General features: G+C 39.3%; 1 protein-coding gene across 7 annotated transcripts in view; it reads left to right on the top strand.

Moving 5' to 3' along the window:
* The window catches only part of UBE3D (ubiquitin protein ligase E3D), a 227,020-nt gene that overhangs the window by 120,008 nt on the left and 85,572 nt on the right, over window positions 1-21,440 (top strand). For 5 of the 7 annotated variants that reach the window (XR_009553670.1, XR_009553672.1, XM_060205444.1 and 2 more), the window contains one exon: window positions 15,863-16,001. Coding sequence is in view for 4 of the 7 variants with exons in the window: in XM_060205444.1 (XP_060061427.1) it covers window positions 15,863-16,001 (139 nt within the window). In the remaining 3 variants the exon portion in view is untranslated. Of the gene's footprint in view, window positions 1-15,862; window positions 16,002-18,107; window positions 19,036-21,440 lie in introns of those variants that run through there. The other 2 variants (XR_009553671.1, XM_060205442.1) reach the window with 1 other exon arrangement.

The following is a 21,440-nucleotide window of genomic DNA, read 5'->3' as shown; positions in this document are numbered from 1 at the left end:
ATCTAGTTTGAATGAAAGTCTAACAGGATATATTATACTTGGTTGAAACCCTTTTTCATTCAGGGCTTGAGAGATATCTTGCCATTCTCTTCTGGCTTTTAGAGGTTGAGTGGAGAAGTCTGCTGATAATCTTATGGTTTTCCAGTGTATGTGACTTTTTATTTCTCTTTGCAGCCTTTAGGATCCTTTCTTTATCCTTACTCCTTCTCATTGTGACTATGATGTGTCTTGGTGTCTTCATGTCTGGGTTGATTCTGTTTGGAACTCTCTGGGCCTCTTGAATCTTGATGTCCTTTCTGTTATTCAGGTCTGGGTAGTTTTCTTCTATTATTTCCTCTAGAATGTTTGCTTCCCCTTCCTCTCTTTTCTTCCTCTGGCAGGCCTATTATACGAATGTTACTTCTTTTGAGATCATCCCATATGTCTCTGTTGTTGTTTTCAGTGTCTCTCAATCTCTTTTTGAGCTTGTTCACCTCCTTCTTAGTTTTCTCTAACTCATTCTCTGTCTGACTAATTCTGTTTTCTGCTTCTGTTAGTCTGCTTTCTCTTGCCTCAGCTTCTTTCTCCGTTATAGCTATTTCAGCTTTCAATTCCCTAATTGCCTCAAGATAATCAGTATTTTCCTTGGGGGTCTCAACTGTTGTTTCCCTAATACTGCCATTCCTTTCCTCCAATGTTGTTTTCATTTCTGTGATTAATAAGTTTATTATTGCTTGCATACTTTGCTTATCTATGGTTACTTCTCGCTGATTTGTAGTTTCTTCTGGGCTCTTGTCTTCATTCATTGGAATAGCAGTTTTATTTGTTTTTGATCTACCCATTTTTTTTATTTATGTTTTTTTATGCTCTGTTGTTCCTCAGTTATTGTGTCTTGAGTACAAGCAACACTGTCCTAAATACTTTTATGACAATTGCACTCACCAACCTCAGGAATTACAGTAGCAACTGAAGCAAGTATTGAAGCAGTTTTATCAGTACCAGTTAGCCAAACAATTTCTCCAGTCCTTGAAAAAATAGTAACCAAATCCCAGTGAAGAAGAAAGAGAAAAGAAAGAAGGGATAGCAAGTATAGACAGTTTTGCAAATCTACTATCCACTGTTTATTCTAGGGGTAACAAGAGGGGAAAGGGAAGTAGAGCAGAGATACACACATAGAGAGTCCACTCTGAGTGAGATTTCTTCCCCAAAATAATTCACAAATTCATTAAGGCAAAGAAGAAGGAAGAAAGAAGTGTATGACAAGATAAAAGAAAAAAAAAGAAAAATGAAACAGGAGAGAGAACAGAGAAAAGATAATAAAAAGAGTTGTAATTAAAGAGCAGTGAAAGAAATGTTTTTTTTTGATTATTTTATTTTTAATTTAATTTAGTTTTTTTAATTAGCTAGGAAGAGGAGGAAGGGGAGACTCTGTAGAGGAGGTAGGAGTAAGGAGACAAGTTCCTCCCACAATAGATAAGATGCCCACTACCCTAGCAATGAAAGATACCCTAATATTTAATTCTGATCAACCTAAAGGGGGGGGAAGATATATGCCTTTATATAATATTAATAATAACATAGAGCACGGTAAAAAAAAAAAAAACCCTGTCCCAGATTACCTCAAACCTCGTGATCAGAGGCAGCTGAGTGTTAAGAAAGAGAAAAAAAAAATAAAAAAAACAAACCCTCACGACTAGACAAGGGTAGCTGAAATAGACAGTTATGCAAATCTACTATCCACTGTATATTCTAGGGGTAGCGAAAGGATGATGGGAAGTTGAGCATATGTACTCACAGTGAGAGTCCACTCTGAGTCAGAATTCTTCCCCAAAATAATTCCCAAATGTGTATCAGTGAATTCAAAAAAGCACACTGCTTGGTTGTGTGGGGGATGGGCCTGTGGCTTTGGAAGCTGTAGGATTAAGGAAGAAAGGATGACAAGAATATAAAAAAGAAAGAAGAAAGAAAAAGAGAGAGAAAAAAGTAAAAGATAAGAAAAAGAACAGTCATAAAAGAGCGGTGAAAGGAAAGAGTTATTTATTTATTTTTAATTATTTAATTAGCTATGCGGGGTGAGGTGGGGGGTGTTGGCTACTTAGAAAGAAAAAAGGCCAGAGGTTTCCAAAGGGAATAGACTTAGAATGAATGATACTCCCTGTTATTAAAATTTCGGAGGCTCTTGCCGGCCGGGTTGGCTTCGCAGTGGTGAACAGAGACGCGGAGACAACGGCTGGGCAGGGAAGCTGTATTTCTTTATTCAGGAACAACGATTCACAAACTAAGACAAACTAATCACCAAACAGAACTCGGCTGTCTCTTTGCGGCGGCACAAGCACTCCCTCTTACTCTGTAACTCGGGAACTCTCCAACTCTGGAACTCTGGAACTCTCGTACTGGGTAACCCTCTGAAACTCTGGCACTCTCGAACTCAGGAACCCTCTCTCGGGGTTCCTTGGGGCGGGGCCAAGCGGGCCCGCGAAATTAACTGGACTGACCCAATTCTCTTGGCGGGGGAGGGCTAGAACAAACCAATGTAAAGCATACGACAACTCCCTGGTGGGACAAGAATCTTGGTAAAAAAGAAGCTTAGCAGGGGAGCCTGCTAGGAGCTGGTCCCCAGGGACTGGTTATGGGGGGGTGGAGGAGGTGTGCTTAATAATTTAAAAGAAAAAAATTTTTTTCCCTTTTTTTCTACTCTATTTTTTAACCCAAATTAAGTTATAGTCACCTCTTTGGTGTCACCGCTAGGACCCCTTATTGACTGGCCTAATAAAGGCAGAAAATCCTACCGTTTCCAAAAGATGCGGTCAGAGCTCAAGCCACTAGCAGCTTCTCAGTCCACCATCTTTCAGGAACCACCTCTTGTAGAGTTTTAGAGTGTTCTGATATATGTCCTATTTATGGTGGTCTGATTGTTTATAGGAGACCTTTCAGAACTTCTTTCAGGGCAGGCTTGGTGATAGTTGATTCCTTCAAGTGTTGCTTGTCTGAGAAGGTTTTGATGCCTCCATCTAGTCTGAATGACAGTCTAGCAGGATTTCTTGGTTAAAAGCCTTTCTCATTGAGCACTCGATAGACATCTTGCCATTCTCTTCTGTCCTGTAGTGTTTGTGTGGACAAGTCTGCTGCTAATCTTATTGGTTTTCCTTTGTAGGTGACTCTTTGTTTTTCTCTTGCAGCCTTCAGGATCCTTTCTTTATCCTTATTCCTTTCCATTCTAAATATGATGTGTCTTGGTGTCTTTGGGTCTGGGTTAATTCTGTTTGGGACCCTCTGGGCTTCTTGAACCTTTATGTCTTAGATATTGTCTAGACTAGAGAAGTTTTCAGCTATTATGGCCTGAAGAATGCTTTCTTCCTCTCCCTCTCTTTCTTCGTCTGGTAATCCAATAATGCATATATTGTTTCTTTTGAAGTCATCCCATAGGTCTCTGTTGTTGTTTTCAGCATCTTTTAATCTCTTTTTGAGATCTCTTACTTCTTTTTTGGTTGTCTTTAATTTGTCTTCAACCTTGCTAATTCTGTCTTCAGCCTCATTCATTCTATTCTCTCTGCCCTCTACTTTTGTCTGGAGTTCATCTATTTTGTTTCCCTGTTCTGATACTGTTTTATCTTGTTCAGCTAGTTGTGTTCTTAGCTCAGCTATTTCAGCTTTCAGATCTCTAATAACCATGAGATAGTTAGTGTTTTCTTCCAGAGTCTCACTTGTTCCTGTATTTCTGATGACAATTCTTTCAAACTCTTTACTCATTCCTGTGATTATTTCCTTAGCTAATGTTTGGATGTTGAACTCGTTATTTTGTATTTCACCCTTTGGGGGGCTTTTAGCTGGACTGTTGTCTTGGTTAGTTTCTCCAATATTTCTTCTTGCTGGTTTACCCATTTTATATATTATGTTATGAGTTCCTCTCTTAGTACTTTTCAATTTACTGATCACTATTTCCTGGATTGACTTGTGTCTAAGTAAGGTAATTAAAAGGTTCACAGTAGTGGAAGTTAATAGTTGTTTCAATAGTATTTTAATCCCTGAGTTTGAGCTCAGTGATTTAAAAGCCTCTTTTTAATTTTTTTTTTTCTTCTCTGTAGGCTATGGGAGCCTGAGGGCTTCTAACTATAAGTAGGCTTCTTAACTTAATCACTGACTCCTGACCAAGAGATAAGGCAGGGTGTGGCAGAAGTAGTCCGGTGGTTATGCAAAGAGACTTTCACAGCCCCACAGCTATGCCACCGAGGTATAGGTCTTCTCCTGAATTTTCTAGTTAGATCTCTGCTCCCGGTGTCCCTCCCTGTCGCTGCTCTAGAATCTGAGGGCATTTGCATTGGAGACTCAGGGTTGCACTTGGTGAGTCTCCAGGGAGTCCTCTCCTCCCTTCAGCTGTTCCCTTGTTGGTCGAACAGACTGGAGGTGGTGTCTCAACTGATAGACTGTCGGACTGTTACCAGCCACTTGGTCTCTCCCTAGGCTCCACTCTGTCACCAGCCACGTGTATTTGCACTCACCAGTGATTTGGTGGGTTCCTGTAGTCGTTCTAGTCTTGTCTTGTTTCAGTCCCAGGTGGTCTCCTTTGGTATTCCTAGTTGATCTGGGAGAGGAGAGGAGAGGAGAGGAGAGGAGAGGAGAGGAGAGGAGAGGAGAGGAGAGGAGAGGAGAGGAGAGGAGAGGAGAGGAGAGAAAGAGATCTGCTGCTGCTTGTAGCCCCGCCTCCGGAAGTCTCCCCTTTTAAATCTTTTTTATTTATCTTCTTTTTTTTAATTTTTTATTTATAAAATGGAAACATTGACAAAACCATAGGATAAGAAGGGTACAACTTCACACAATTCCCACCAGCAGATCTCCGTATCCCATACCCTCTCCTGGTAGCTTTCCTATTCTTTAACCCTCTGGGATTATAGTCTCAAGATCATTGTGGGATGCAGAGGGTTGAAGGTATGTCTTCTGTAATTGCTTCCCCGCTGAACATGGGCATTAACAGGTCGATCCATACTCCCAGCTTGTCTCTTTCTTTCCCTCGTGGGGAAGGGCTCTGTGGAAGCAGAGCTCTAGGACACATTGGTGGTGTTGTCTGTCCAGGGAAGTCTGGTCGCATCCTCCTAGCATCTGGAACCTGGTGGCTGAAAAGAGAGTTAACATATAAAGTCAAGCAAGTTGTTTAACAATCATGGACCTAAAGGCTGAAATAGTGCAGATGAAGTGTTGGGGGGGTCCTCCATTTTGTAGATAGCTATTAGGCATATTTTAGTTATATTTCAAAGGGCCTGTAGCTATACTAGTGTTTTTTGTTTGTTTTGTTTGTTTTTGTTTGTTTGCCTGAGCCTGAAATCTGATATGCAGGTGGATCCAAGTGATTGTCTGGGGAGATGATGTCATGACTGGAAAAAGGACCAGAAAGCTGGATCAGAGAAGAGAGTAGCTCCCCAATATGGGAAAGGGATATAAATGTTGTTGAATGTAAACCCCATCGATTTGATGTAATCTGGGGCCATCAGCTTAGGAGCCTATGTGACCTCTGCATCCCTGTAGATATGAGCTCACATTCTGTGGTCATGAGTAGGAACATTCCATGCTGCCCAGTATCGACTCATCTTTCTCAGGTGTAGCACAGAGTATGTTGTCAAGCTGAGCGCAAGGTCCTATGGGGGCCCACAAAGGGGTCTATTTTGTTGTTCCTGATAGAAATGACTGGTAACAATGGAGAGAGGGATTTATTTGAGTTCTAGGCCCATCAAGTCTGTTTGGGAATGACAGGATTCCCTGATTAGGGCCCCAGCTGGTGGAATGGACTGATAGTGACTAAGGAGTCACTTCCATGCATGCTTCTCTCAACTCATACCAAATGATATTGCATCTGCCAATTCCAACCTAATCTATGCAATGAGTACCATCTCAGCATTCTTCACCTCAGACTGCGTACAGAGACATCAGGCATGGAATGCCAACCCTTCACCCTCATCACTCGGGTGAGACCTTTCCTTTCATGGTATTCTCTAATTCCATTCCATGAGGTTCACTTACTAACAGGGTCCCAAGGCCTAGATATAGGCCAGGTCCTGTTAGGGGATATGTTTGCATGTATCCATAAATTAGGGCAAAATACATACCTGAAAGCAAAATACACAATAGTCTGTAGTGTTTCTGTATCAAGTTCATAAGGAAATAGTGTCCACTTAGATACCCTCCTCACCTACTTCCTATTACAGTAAGACATCTTACAGTGTGAGAGAAGATCTTTATACAGTGTACTTCAGATAAGGGACTAATAACCAAAATTCATTAAGAGCTCAGTAAACTTAACACCAAGAAAATGAACAGCCCCATAAGGAAATGGGATGAGGACATAAACAGAAACCTTACCAGAAAAAGAGATTCAGAGAGTCAACAGATACAAGAGAAAGCAGTCAAAGTAATTGACTATCCAAGAAATGCAAATAAAGACAACAATGAGATATCACTTTACACCTGTGAGAATGTCATAGAAAAGACAGTAACAACAAATGTTGGAGAGGTTGTAGGGAAAAAAGGGACACAAATGCCATGCTGGTGTGAGTATAAGCTAACCCTTGTGGAAGATAGTCTGGAGATTACTCAGAACACTGGAATTACTGGAGATTAGTCTGGAGATAGTCTGGAGATTACTCAGAACACTGGCCATATAACCCAACAATTTCTCTCTTTGGGATTTATCCAAAGGAAACACCAGAAGAGATCTATGCATACCTATGTTCATAGCAACACAATTTGTAATTGCCAAAACTTAGAAGAGACCAAGATGTCCAAAGACAGATGAGTTGCTAAAAAAAATTGTGGTATATGTACACAATGGAATACTACTCAGCTGTTAAAAACAGTGGAGCTGTCTTCTTTGTCATCTTGGATGAAATTGGAAGACATGTTAAGTGAGATAAGCCAAGAAGAGAAGCATGAATACCAAATGATCTCACGTATAAGTGGGGCCTTATACTCAGGTATAGGGAACAGAAAAAACAGTGAAATTTGAAATGGGCATGGTATACTATATCAAAGCAAAGAAGTTTAGGAAAGGGAGTCTAGGGAAGGGTGAAAGAGAACTGTTGGGGCTGAGTGCATAATGAAATTTTATGCATTTGACAATAACTGTACTGTAATGCATTAACCCCCTCATGAAAAAATTAAAAAGAAAAAGAAACTATTCACACATGGCTGATGAACTGACTTAATTTCTACAAAGTAAGTGTAAATTTGGACAAATAAAATTCAAATGAGATCTTGGTTACAAATGCAGAATTTTGAAAATACTTAGAGTGATCCAAACTGGAAAATATTAGCCAATTATTTAGATAGTTTCTAAGCGTCTATTTAGATTGTTTCTAAGGGTCTCATTTCAACAGTTCACCTTAATAGTGGGTTGTTGAAAAGGTCATACCATGTTTTTGCATAGAAAAATATGTTATGGCTCTTCCAACAGCTCCGTAGTGCTAATGTAAGTCATTGGAAATAATGGATCTCTTAGTGGAGTGTGAGGTCTCCTGAGTGGCCACTGTTTCACAGGAAGTGAAAATGCTTCTGGGACAATATTGAGAGAGGAATAAGTATGTAAAGCACACAGATATTTCTAAGGGGGCACATAACAGAATTACCAGCTGGCAATATCAGTTTAGAATATGAGAGAGACAAAGGGCAAACACTGAGAAAGGTGATGATGATGACAGAAATATTGGCTGAACTTCAGAGGTAGAAACAGTACAAGTATAAAAATTTAAACAGGTTGGAAAAATGTCAGAATGATCTTAAGTTTAGGAAGTTATATTCTCAAAGAATCTCAGAGCTGTTGCAAATGGGTAGAAGATTGGGTGTATATTTGTTTTTATCTCTTCAACATGAGCAGCTGTTTTAATAGTTGCTAGTCACTGTCAGGAATAGAATATTTTAATTTTGGAGAAACCCAACTGTTAAAACAGCTGTTTAGTGTGATTAAATTTAAGCTGGATCTGCTTAGGTTGCAAGACCTAATGGGATCATAGAAGATTGACTATTTTTGTGATTTTATTGGACAGAGCATAATATGAATAGATTCTAGGTTAAATGTTAGGTTGAACACTTAATTTTCTAAAGAAGCTTCATTCCCTGGTTTGTTTTGGCAAAGTGCTAAAGCAAATAGCATGGGATTTTACCTTATTCCAAGTTCATGAAAATGACCAGAAATAACTTTTCATTACACTTTCATAAATGCCAGTTTTAACCCTCCTTGTACTTAGAAGATATAAAGCATTTAAAAAATTTTTTATTTATAAAATGGAAATAGTGACAAGAGCGTTGGATAAGAGGGGTACAACTCCACACAATTCCCATCACCAGAACTCCCTATCCCATCCCCTCCCTTGATAGCTTTCCTATTCTTTATCCCTCTGGGAGTATGGACCCAGGATCATTATGGGGTACAGAAGGTGGAAGGTCTGGCTTCCATAACTGCTTCCTCACTGAACCTGGGCATTGGCAGTTTGATCCATATTCACAGCCTGTCTCTTTCTTTCCCTAGTGGGGCAGGGATCTGGGGAGGTAGGGTTCCAGGACACATTGGTGAGGTCATCTGCCCAGGGAAGTCTGGCTGGCATCATGGCAGCATCTGGAACCTGTTGGCTGAAAAAGAGTTAAGATATAAAGCAGAACAGATTGTTGACTAATCCTGAACCTAAACGCAAGAGTATTACAGATGAAGATTTGAGGTCTCCATTTGTCCATTTTAGGTATATTCTAAAGGGCCCATGACTTTACTGTTACCCTTTATCATGGACATGACTACAAATTATGTCCAGGTAAATTAAAGATTTAAAATTCCTATTATCATGAATGGGTTATTTCTTGCTTGAGAAATTAATTGATTTCATATATTACTAATTCATATCTCAAACACTCAGAGATGGGTTTCAGCTCTCATATTTCAAAATAAAAAATTGTTTACTTATAATCACTAACAGTGATATTCATGGCAAGCATTTGAAACAATTTTAAAAAAAAATACACTAAAAGAGAATAAGGAGAACTCTTATAATCTCTACAGAAAGTGCTACTGACATTCTTCCTTGCATGTATTTCTTTATGTACATATGTAGAAACATATGGTTAGAAAATGTATTTTATATAAATTAATTTTAGACTTATATGTTGCTCTTTATTTTGTTTTTTTTAACTTGTCAAAATATTATGACTAAATTTCCATGTAAATATAGATCTGAAGTAATCATATATGTCCTGATTTTTAGGGGTTTCATTCTTTGAAGAAGTTACTTATTTTTGCTAGTTTCTAAAACTTAGTGTTGTAAATGATTTAAAAAAGAATGAAAAATGTCTCTTTGGATTTTAATAAGATATACTCATGTATCAAAAGTATATCAAAAGTATAATTTGGGGCTGGACAGTGTTGGGCCTGGTAGAGTGCACAATAGTTCATACTCTCTGGTTCATAAGTCTTGAAAGAATTATGCTGAGAGGATAGAATAACAGATAAGAAAATGTCTATAATTATGTAATTCTATTTATTTGAAAGGGAGGACTTCAGCAGGCTTTGGATACTGGGTGGCCTGATAAACACTCAGAATCATGTGCACAGGTTTCCTGGTTTAAATGAATGCTCTTAGGAATAGAATACTTCATATCATATAGCAACATTCCTATATCTATAAAAGGAGATCGATGAATGCAAAATTCAATAGCTTCAATAGCTGATGTCTTGCAATGATACAGTCTTCCTTAAAATAGTTTATTAGTTTATTGGAATCATTAGGCTAGAGAGGGAAAGAGAGAGACACAGAGAGAGACAGAGAAAGAGGGAGACAGAGTCCTGCAATCCTGCTTCACTACTTGTAAGGTTTTCTCCCTGCAGCTGGGGACCAGGAGATTGAACTTGGGTCCCTGTGCACTGTAATGTGTGCACTTGACCAGGCATACCACCACCTGGCCCCCTAATTTATATATTATCTTCAGCTTTCCTACATCATATTTTTTGTCTGTTATATTGGATTTATTTGGAATATTTTTATTGTTGTTAAAGAGTTATATTGTGTATTAGTCATTTTTTACCTGTTTAACATTAGAAGACCTCTGTCTCTGTTTCTTAAAAGATCACCTTTCCATTTTTTAAAATTTCTTTCCTAGATATTGATTAGTGTTTGATTCATACCCAATTTCATAATTTTTGTTAGACATGATGCAAAGTGACCTTTTCTCCTTACCTCTTTAAAAACTGATGGGCCGGGAGTCCGCGGTAGTGCAGCGGATGAAGCGCACATGGTGCAAAGCTCAAGAACCAGTGTAAGAATCCTAGTTCGAGTCCCAGGCTCCCCACCTGCAAGGGGCTTGCTTCACAATCAGTGAAGCAAGTGTGCAGGTGTCTATCTTTCTCTCCCCCTCTCTGTCTTCCTCTCCTATTAGTTTAATAGTCCTGGAAGATTTTGAAGAAATATCAGAAATAATCCAAATTCTGGATTTTCTTTTTCTTCTGAATGTTTACATCATTGACTGAAATTTATATTAACTGTTTATTTCATTAATCTGACCCAGGACCCCATATATTTCACATTTAGCACAGGATCCTCTTAGTAGTAAACCTCTTAGTTCCTGTCAGTCTGAGCTCACAGCCCATGGTGACAGCTAGGGACATTCTAGACTGCACTCATTTCTAGACCAGACTTCCTCAAGTGGCAGAGCAGGATGACCCAGACTCCCTTCAGAGAGTGGGGCAGTTCTTACCACTGCTGATCTAGAGTGAGGGCAAGGTCCTGGAGAAGCCCACAAAAAGGTCTTATGATGCCATCCTGACTTCCCTAGGCAGATGACGTCACCAATGTGTCCTGGAGCCTCACCTCCCAAGAACCTTATTCCATTAGGGAAAGATAGAGATAGGCTGGGAGTATGGATCAACCTGCCAGTGTCCATGTTCGGTGGAGAAACAATTACAGAAGCCAGACCTTTCCTCCTATTGCACCTCATAAAGAATTTTTGTCCATCTCCTCAGAGGGATAAAGCATAGGGAACCTTCTAATGGAAGGGATGGGATACAGTACGGAACTCTGGTGGTGGGAATTGTGTGGAATTGTACTCCTCTTATCCTACAATCTTGTTAATAATTATTAAATAACTACTTAATAAGAAAGGACTTATGATGACTTTTTTGATGGAAGTGACCAGTGATGGTGGAGAGAGGGATCTATTATCCATCATATCTATGTAGGAATCCAAGAATCCCATCTAGGGCCCCAGATGATGGGGTGGCCTGCTATTGGCCAAAAAAGCAATCATTAAGATGAGCCAGTCTCTTGCCCTTTTCCAGCTTTTGTAGTCCTCTCTTTAGCTGACAAGCTTAGACTTTCTCCCAGTTGTTAACAAGTTGAGTGTCATTTGTTGTATCTAAATCGGTATTAGGTTTAAGGGGCCTGGCCTCAAGTTACGAAGAAAATGCACCTAGGATTTTAGTGGGCATCTAAATTAGCCGTAAGTTTAACTGCATTTACTTGTTGGATGATTCAGATAAAGGTTGTCATAGGACAGTAATTGTCTTCTTGCCACCTTTCACCCACCAAGTTGCAGATACTAATATGATTCTATTCTGACTTCCCTGGGCAGAAGACCTCACCAATGTGTCCCAGAACCCTACCCCTCTTGGGAATGATAAAAACAGGCTGGGGGTATGGATAACCCAGACCCAGTGGAGAAGCAATTACAGTAGCCAGAAGTCCCATTTTCTGGACCCCCAAAGAATGCTGTTCTGTACTCTCAGAGGGGGAACAATGTTTAGGGAAGATGACCAGAGGGCTTTGAATTCCAATTCCATCAAGATCCCAAGGCCCGGAGAGAGAAGAGGAAAAAAGGAAGGACATTTGGAAGTAGTAATAGGTGTAGGTCTGACTTAGAAAGGAAGGGACAGCAGGAACATAGGGGGAAAATGGGTTAGTATATATAAATATAGATAGCTATAGAAATAATAGACCATATCTGCGACCTTGGGAGAACTATTGCAGTTTCCATTGGAGGGAAACTGAACTCTGGTGGTGCAAAATGTGTGAAGTTACTCCCCCTGTTACCCCATTATTTTGTAAATCAATATTAAATCACTAATAAGAAAAAGTTAGGGGGCCCCAGGTGGTGGTGGACCTGGTTGAGTACACATATTACAATATGCAAGGACCCAGGTTCAAGCCCCCGGTCCCCACCTGCAGAGGGGAAGCTTTGCAAGTGGTGAAGCAGTGCTGTAGGTATCTCTGTGCCTTTCTCCCTCTCTATCACCTTCTCCCTTCTTGACTTTTGGGTGTCTCTATCCAGTAAATAAAGATAATAATTTTTTTTTTTTAAAGTTAGTTCAGTATGAAAATAGCAGTAGTGGTCCCTGTAATGAGGTGAAGGGTATAAGTTCTGACAAATTTTGATTTTTAAAAAAATATTGAACATGGACCCAAAGCTTGGAATAGTGGAGAGGAAGTGTTAGGGGGGTACTCACTGCAAACTCTAGTGTACTTCTGCTTTCAGGTATATATTTTTCAGTAGTTTATGGATATGTGTGAACATATGCACTCTCACAGAAACTGGTGTATATCTAGGTTTTGGGACTTTGTTAGAAAGTGAACCACCTGGGATGGAATTAGAGAATACTATGAAAGGAAAGGTCTCACCCGAGTAATGAAGCTGAAGGGTTGTCATTCCACACGTGAAGTCTCTGGACACAGTCTGAAGTGAAGCATGTTGAGGTGGCAATCGTTGTGTTGATTAGGTTGCAATTGGCAGATGCAATATTATTTGATATGGATTAGGAGAGGCATACGGGAAAGTGGGCCCTATCCAACCTGGACTGAAGACCCTACCAATGTGTCCTGGAGCTCCGCTTCCCCAGAGACCCACCCTACTAGGGAAAGAGAGAGTCAGACTGGGAGTATGGACCAACCAGTCAACGCCCATGTTCAGCGGGGAAGCAGTTACAGAAGCCAGACCTTCCACCTTCTGCAACTCACAATGACCCTGGGTCCATGCTCCCAGAGGGATAGAGAATGGGAAAGCTATCAGAGGAGGAGGTGGGATATGGAGATTGGGTGGTGGGAATTGTGTGGAGCTGTACCCCTCCTACCCTATGGTTTTGTTAATTTATCCTTTCTTAAATAAATAAATAAATAAATAAAATATTGAACATACGGATCAGCAAGAAATTGCTACTTTGACATGTCTATGGAAGAACAACTTGGAAACAATTTTTCTAAACTTTGTTTCTACATTTGGATGTAAAGTTAGAAGAATTCACAGGCTATGGCACCTGTTCACTGTTTGAGGAAGAATAAGAGATACAGATGGGTATGAGTAGCAATATGGGAAGGATAGTATTTTATGATACATCTAAGCATGGTACCAGGCAAGTACTCCGTCATTATACAGGAGAACAGGGAAATGTCTCTAAGGAAAAGATAATTTACCTGGGAGTTTTAGGATTAACAGAACTTCACTAAGAAGTGTAGCAATCTTCAAAGCCCACACAACTGTGAGCAAGACACCCAGTGGGCATGCAGTGCAACATGGTTTAGGGAATGGAAAGTATCGACACAATTTGTGGTAGTCATGAAGATGGCAGAATGAGCTGGCCCACTTTGCTAGTGCTAATTAAAAAAATACATTTTTATTTATTTTAATACAATGGGGTGTGGGGCAGGCCAGAATGCTGCTCAGCTCTGGCTTATGGTAGTGCTGGTGGTTGAACCCTGGACTTCAGAGTCTTAGGCAAGAAAGTCTTTGTGCATAGCCGTTATGCTGTCTCCTCAACCCTCTAATGCTAATTTGCTGTTTCCCCCAAACAGGAAGATTTTATTTTCATTCCAGAAGAATGCTGGGGATCTTATATAATTAGTAAAAGCAGAAAGACTAACACAACCAAGCAATATAAAATGGTAATTTTTCAACTGCAGAAAAGGCTCTCAGATATGAATTTGTTGAAAATAGATATTCATTTAGCTTTTTAAATTTTTATCTATTATTACTGTTGTTTTGTGCTAGGCCCTTCCATATGCACAATTTCACTGCTCCTGGGGCAACTTTTTCATTGTTTTTATTTTAGAGGGAGAGACACCACAGTACTGCTGCTTCCTAAGCAACATTCACATGTAGTACAAGGGCTCCAGCCTGGGACATGCACATGACGGGCCATGCATATGGCAAGCCATGACTCTATCAGTTGGGTGAGCTATTTCCCAGGCCTGAAACAGATAATCTTTAGTGCAAGTGAACAGGGTCCTATTCCAGTCCAACCTATAGGAAAACACCTCAAAGCAGAGTTCATTCTTCACAGTATATCAGGAATGTATCATCCCAATAAGTAACTTGGTGAACAACATGGCTAACCCTTCACTCATCACATAAAGAGGTAAAATTGAGCCAGGGTAGATAGCATAATGGTTATGCAAAGAGACCCTCATGCTTGAGTGTCCAAAGCCCTGCATTTAATTTCCCACCTCACCATAAGCCAATTCTGATTGTTGTTCTGGTAAAAAGAAAAAAAAAGAAAGAGGTAGAATTTATTTTGCAGTCAACCACTGATGTTCACTAAGCTTCTGGTATTCATCAGTAATGGTTGAAGGTAGCCCTTTAAGGAAAGTGTATAGACACACACACACACACACACACACACACACACACACACACACACACACACACACATCACCACTACATACCACACATACACTTTTAAACATAGGACAGTGGGGGGATCTGCGTAGTGCTTCTGCTTTGTCATGTCTGTGACCCCTAAGTGACACCACTTTGGAGAAAGTTTTGGTACTGTAGTATTTCTGTCTGTCTTTGTCTCTGTTTTTCTCCCTCCATCTGAAAAGGTTGGCCCAGAGCAGTGAAAGCCCATCAAATCCAAAATATATAAAAGTAAATGAATAAATAAATAAAATAAATTAGTAAAATAAATAAGCAAAAACAAGTAATAGACACTTCGATATAGACACAAATAGGAAATAACTCAGGTAACTAGAAGAGTTGTAACAGAAGTGCCTTATGGTCCTTTCTGAAAGATTAAGGAACCCTCCTGTCCATTCTTCCACTTCCAATAGAACAAATTCCATTCTTTCTTTTAAAAATTAAAAAGAAATTGCTGAACTAGATACTCTATAGGGAATAGTCTACTTAAAAACAATTACCATATCTATAGAATGGGGATAGCAATAGCTTCAGGTCATAGCTTTCAGGTTTGCTGTCAGATACTGCTTATAGGACAGGGCATTGAACTTAGGGAGCATTCTCTAACAAACAAGACTACGTTCTGTGTGATCCCTAAACTTTGCGATTTGACCTGAAAATACTGCTTGATCCTTCTGTCAGCAGCTCCTTGTTTTTTGTTTTTTTTTTTGTCAAAGCACTGATCAGCTATGGTGGTGCGGAGGATTGAACCTGGGACCTTGGAGCTTCAGGCATGAGAGTCTTTTTGCATAACCATTATGTTATCTACCCTCATCCTGCTTGATCCTTCTGTTTTATGGCAAAAACACTATAAAAATGTCTTAGATATTGCTTTGTGATTTTTCTTTCTTTTTCTTTTTTCTTTAGGGTTTAAGAAGGCAATAGATAGGTATTGCTGTAGTCAAATTATTTGGCAATTAGGTTAACTTTGAAAATTCCTTTGTTAGGACTTGTTGTATCATACACAAGATCACCATAATTTATGTCCTTTGACATTATTTGTATATAACTGGGTCTTATAGAGTCTTTTCTTTCTTTCTTTTTTTTTTCTTATATAGTCTTTTTTTTTTTTTTTTTTAAGTGTCATCACCTTTTACTACTTTTTGGTATGTTGCTTTTGCTTCTTCTCCATCAACTTTTGTATATGGTTTTGATTAGATGCACTTCTGAAATCACACAAATTGGTATGTTTTAGGCTTGCCAGCTCCTGGGAAAGTGACATCAGTGTCCACTCTCTAACCCTGCCCTCTACCACCTGCTTGGAATTGCTATTGATCTTATCAAGGAATAATGCTTCTCTACCTTTGTCTCTTCGCTACATGAACTCCTTTCAGGTAAGTAACTGTTCTTTTTTTTTTAAATTTATTTATGTATGAGAGAGATAGAACCAGAGCACTGCTGTGGCATATATACTGCAGGGACTCAAAGTGGGAATTTCACACTTGAGAGTCCAACTGTACCACCTCTTGGACTGCAGGGACCATTCCTTTATGAAGATGCTAGTTCTCAAGTTTGTTTGTAATAGGTTTTTTAAAGATTCTGTCTTTCACAAATGATAGTCCACAAATACTCAGTTTTAAATGACAGAAGTAGTAAACGGAATGCATATATTGCCTTGTCTTTCTTTAAATTAATGAACAAATAGAGGGTCAGAATTAGGTAAATGTCCAGTATCATTAGAATCCATTCCTCTGTAACACCAGGTTGATTTTTTTTTCTCTTAAGTTTCATCTTTTTTGCTGCTGAGATAAAAGACCAGAGATTTGACATTGACACTTATGGAATGCTACTTTTACTTTCTCAGTTTTGCCCTAGAACAAGAATTTTTAGCTATTATTAATATGTTTGCTACTGTTGGCATAGAATAAATTGCCAAATGAATGTTTAACAGAGATGATGTCCTCCTACCTGCTCTCAGTCACTTAACTCTCTCTCTTTCTCTAGTCCCTCCCTCACCAATTTCCTACTCCTCTTGTGATTTATTTTTGCTGCTGAAGAAGGACAAGGTCGGAACAGACCTACAAATATAGAATGAGCAGGCAGGAAGGCCAAATCCCCCACACACACACCCTTTCCTAATTGGCAGCCAGTTAAGCCTGAGGTGGCAAATGAGATATTAACTAGTCACTTGTGACAGTATAGCTACTGAATATAACTAAGCATATCAGTGGCTTTTGACAGTGGAAAAATATCTAGGAGCCCTCGGAGGCTAATGAGAAGGACACATGCATTTGCTGAGAAATGAGTGGGTTGACTTTATTTCCAGAAGATTGCTGATATATCCTAAGAAACTTCCACTTCAGTGTATGTTGCCTAGTGTATCTCTGTGGTAAAGCAAGATGTGTGGATTTTTTTTTTCGGACTGTGAATTATAACTCAGGAAGCTAGTCTTTAAAATCTACTCTATAGCTTTTACTCACCAGGTAGGATAAGTGCTTTGTCATATGCACACAACCCAAGTTTGAGCCCTAGTGTCATGTGAGAAGTGTCATGACATCCAGGGAAAGTTCCAGGGCTATGATTTCTCTCCTTACTCATTCTCTGTACTTTTCATTACTCAATTATCTTTTTTCATCGTGAAATCTCAGAGGCCCTTGAGAACGCTTTCTCATTTTGTAGGAGAACTAGAGAGATGGGATGAGTTGACCAGGGAACACCAAGCATACTAAGGTTGGAACTAGACTCTAGGCTCCATTTGCTGCCCACAGGCATCACTGATTGAAGTTCTGGGAGGCAGAGGGGGTGTAAGTGGTCCAGGGAGACAGGCTGTATGTACCTATCTGGGAATGGCTAGCCACCTGATTATGTCATGGTTTATAGCTGTTTTTCTATGTGTCCTAAATCAGAAATTACTATACTGCATGTGGAATAAATAATGCTATACACTAGCCTATATATTGTCTGTATTGAATTGAGTGTTGAATAACACAAAGGTTTACATATGCCTGCATGCTTTTGTTGATGGGAGAAATATAAGAAATTTAACAGTAATTATCTATGAGGAGCAAGACTGGAAGATTTATTATTTTAATTTTATTTATTATTAGGTGGAGACAGAAAAATTGAGATGTCAGGGGGATATATATGAGAGACACCTGCAACTCTACTTCACCACTTGTGAAGCTTTCCCCCTGCAGGTGAGACCAGGGGCTTGAATTAGGGTCCTTGTGCACTGTGTGTGCGCTTAACCAAGGGCACCACCACCTGGTCCCAACTCATTATTTTTTTATTTCACTCCATCCTGCATCTTGTGCTGTTTGAAGATTTTATATGGTGAGCAAATGAGAGCATGAAAGCTGACTTTGACTTCTAGGTTTTTATGGCATATTGGGGGATATAGAACAATCATTTGTGTGCGGTATAAAATGAATGTTTTATTACAAAGAAACTTGAAGTTTTAAAAAGATTAAAGGTAAAAGTAATAAAAACTGACTTTGCAGGATTTGAAGAAGAGGAACAATCTTTGTTTTTCTCTGTGAGACAGAGGGTGTCTTGTTCTCTTTAAGGATCTCAACTCAGCTCATGTGAACACCTGAGTATGAAAGCCTGGCTTGCTCTTTGCATCAGTGTCTTTCCTTAGTACCTTTAATTAGAAGAGCATTTAGAGTCACCAATAATGCTAATTATTGAATTCCATCTCAGTTTCTTATTGTACTTTATCTGGCTTCAATCCATTCACTGAATATTATTATCAGAATATTATTATCAGTAGCATTTACAATTTCGTGGCTTCAAATGCACAGGGAAATTTGGTACAAGTTCATGAACAGTGTCTACTAAAGATATTTTTGTCTTTGCTTCTGCCCCTGAAAAATGTATTCTTATTAGAAACACACCAGAAGTCAACCCCCTTCTGCAGATCTTCACTGTAAGATAAAAGCTATGTTAAAAAGATTTTTTTTTTCTTTGAAAGATAACAATGTACCACTCAGGTGGGGGTTGCCCATTCGAAAGTGGGGAGGGAGTATGGGGAGAATATTTATCAAACAAGAGATCCAAAGGGCCACCAGACATGAAGAAATGCTCAAAGTCACTGATTATCAGAGAAATGCAAAAATGAATACAATAATGAGGTGCCACTTCAGTCCGGTGAGAATGTCATACCTAAGAAAGGACAGTAACAACAAATATTGAGAGGTTGCAGGGATTCAGAAACTTTTTTTACATAGCTAGTGGGGGTGTGGGGAGGAGTCTGGAGAACTCTTAGGAAAGTAGAAATGAATCTCCCCTATGACCCATCAATTCCTCTCCTGGGGATCCACCCCAAGGAAACAAACACACCCATCCAAAGACATCTGTGCACCCCAATGTTCATAGCAGAATGATTTTTTAATATATATATATTTTAATATATATATTTTTCCTTTTCTGGTTCTTGATGTCGTTGTTGTTGGATAGGACAGCGAGAAATGGAGAGAGGAGGAGAGAAAGATAGACACCTACAGACCTACTTCACCGCTTGTGAAGCGATCCCCCTGCAGGTGGGGAGTTGGGGACTCGAACTGGGATCCATATGCCGGTCCTTGTGCTTTACGCCATGTGCACTTAACCTGCTGCACTACCGCACAACTCCCAATTTTTAAAAATATTTATTTCCTTTTGTTGCCCTTATTGTTTTATGGTTGTAGTTATTGTTGTTATTGATGTCATCGTTGTTGGATAGGACAGAGAGAAATGGAGAGAGGAGGGGAAGACAGAGAGGGGGAGAGAAAGATAGACATTTGCAGGCCTGCTTCACCACTTGTGAAGCAACTCCCCTGCAGGTGGGGAGCCGGGGGCTCAAACTGGGATCCTTATACTGGTCCTTTCACTTCGTGCCACCTGTGCTTAACCTGCTACTCTACTGCCCGACTCCCCCACAATTTGTAATAATCCAAAACTGGAAGTAACTTAGATATCCAACAACAGATGAGTTGCTAAGAAAACTATGGAATTTATACATTGGAATACTGCTCAGCTATTAAGAATTATGAATTCACCATCTTCACCTGATCTTGGATGGAGCTTGAAGGAAGCATGGTAAGTGACATAAGCCAGAAAAAAGAAGGATGAATAAAGTTTGATCTCACTCATGGGAAGAACTTAAGAACAAGAACAGAAAGGGGAAACACAAAGTAAACTTGGACTGGGTTTGGTATATTGCACCAAAGCAAAAGACTGGGAAATGACGACAAGGAGAAAGGGGTGGGGAGAGAAGTGGTTTTCAGGTCCTATTCCATGATGATGGACCTAATTTGGGGATGAAAGAGTTTTGTAGACACCTATCTTGGTGAAATAAGAAATTGTACCCATGTGCCAAGAACTGTACAGCAAATCATTAACCTCCCAATTAAAACAATAAAATAAAGAAAAAAAAGGGGGGGGTTGGCTGTCAGTATTAGAAATACTACACTTTAAAAATTTTTTTTTAATATTTATGGAATTATGTGTTACATTGGCAAGGAATTTTGCTGTATTTTCTTCCAGTTGTAAAGTTATTTTAATGTATAGTTTTAGAGCTATAATGGTAAGAACCATAAAACAGTAGGATGGCACTAGTTAAAGATACCATCTTTGTTATATCAATCACTTTTTTCTCAGGCTGAGTTAGTTACTGTGTGCAATGCTTTTTTTTTTTTCTGTAAAAAATGGTCTTATTGTATATTTGCAAGGGTTCAAATAATGTTTCTTGTTGAGCTATTATCACTGTCAAATCCCAAATGAAAGGCTTATCTTATTAATTACAGCTATTACCATATATGAAATCCTAACATCTTAAATTACAGTATAATATTTCTCTTCAGGCCAATAGGGATAGCTTTCCATATTTCATTATAATTTAAACTTCTACTATGTTAAAATTTCTGACTATTCCAAGAGTGATTATGAGCAAACAGAATGTAGAATTCTGTCAAGAGTTGCAGATGTATTGCTAAGCATATACATCTTAGATCGGAGAGAGATGGTTCTCGTGCCACTTCCTACTTAAAATTCTTTCATAACTTTGACTTTAATAAAAATCAGATTCACTCATCATTGCAAGACGTCCTTCCTATCCTGCCTCATCTCATACCCTTTCCATCTCTCTCACTCTGCTCTTGTCACTGGTGTTATTTTCCATTCCTTTCAAACAAGTGGCTTATGGCTGTTCTTTCTTTCTTTCTTTCTTTCTTTCTTTCTTTCTTTCTTTCTTTCTTTCTCTCTCTCTCTCTCTCTCTTTCTTTCTTTTTCTTCAGGTTATTGCTGGGGTTTGGTGCCTGCACTACGAATCCACTGCTCCTGGAGGCTATTTTTTCCCTTTTGTTGCCCCTATTGTCCATCATTGTTATTATTATTGTCATTGTCAGATAGGACAGAGAAATTGAGAGAAGAGGAGAGAAAGACAGACACCTGCAGACCTGCTTCACTGCTTTTGAAGAGACCCCCCCTGCAGGTGGGGAGCCAGAGCTTGAACCAGGATCCTTACGTCAGTCTTTGTGCTTTGTGCCACATGCGCTTAACCCACTGTGCTACCGCCTGGCCCATGACTGTAATTTCTATTCTCTGGATCAAACCTTTGAGTGACTGCATTTTTTCTTGTCTTTCAGGACTCAGGTCCTATAGTCCCTTTCCCAAGTGGCGTAACCTGACCCCTTACCTGAGAGCTCCTCTTCCTTTGTCACCATGATGTGATAACTTTGCCTTCTTTTCTTTTTTAAAAATATTTATTTATTTTCCCTTTTGTTGCCCTTATTGTTTTATTGTTGTTGTTATTGTTGTCATTGTTGTTGGATAGGACAGAGAGAAATGGAGAG

This window comes from Erinaceus europaeus, chromosome 13 (assembly GCF_950295315.1).
Source record: "Erinaceus europaeus chromosome 13, mEriEur2.1, whole genome shotgun sequence".
NCBI classification, from domain to species: domain Eukaryota; kingdom Metazoa; phylum Chordata; class Mammalia; order Eulipotyphla; family Erinaceidae; genus Erinaceus; species Erinaceus europaeus.
This window is presented reverse-complemented; position numbering and strand designations above follow the sequence as displayed.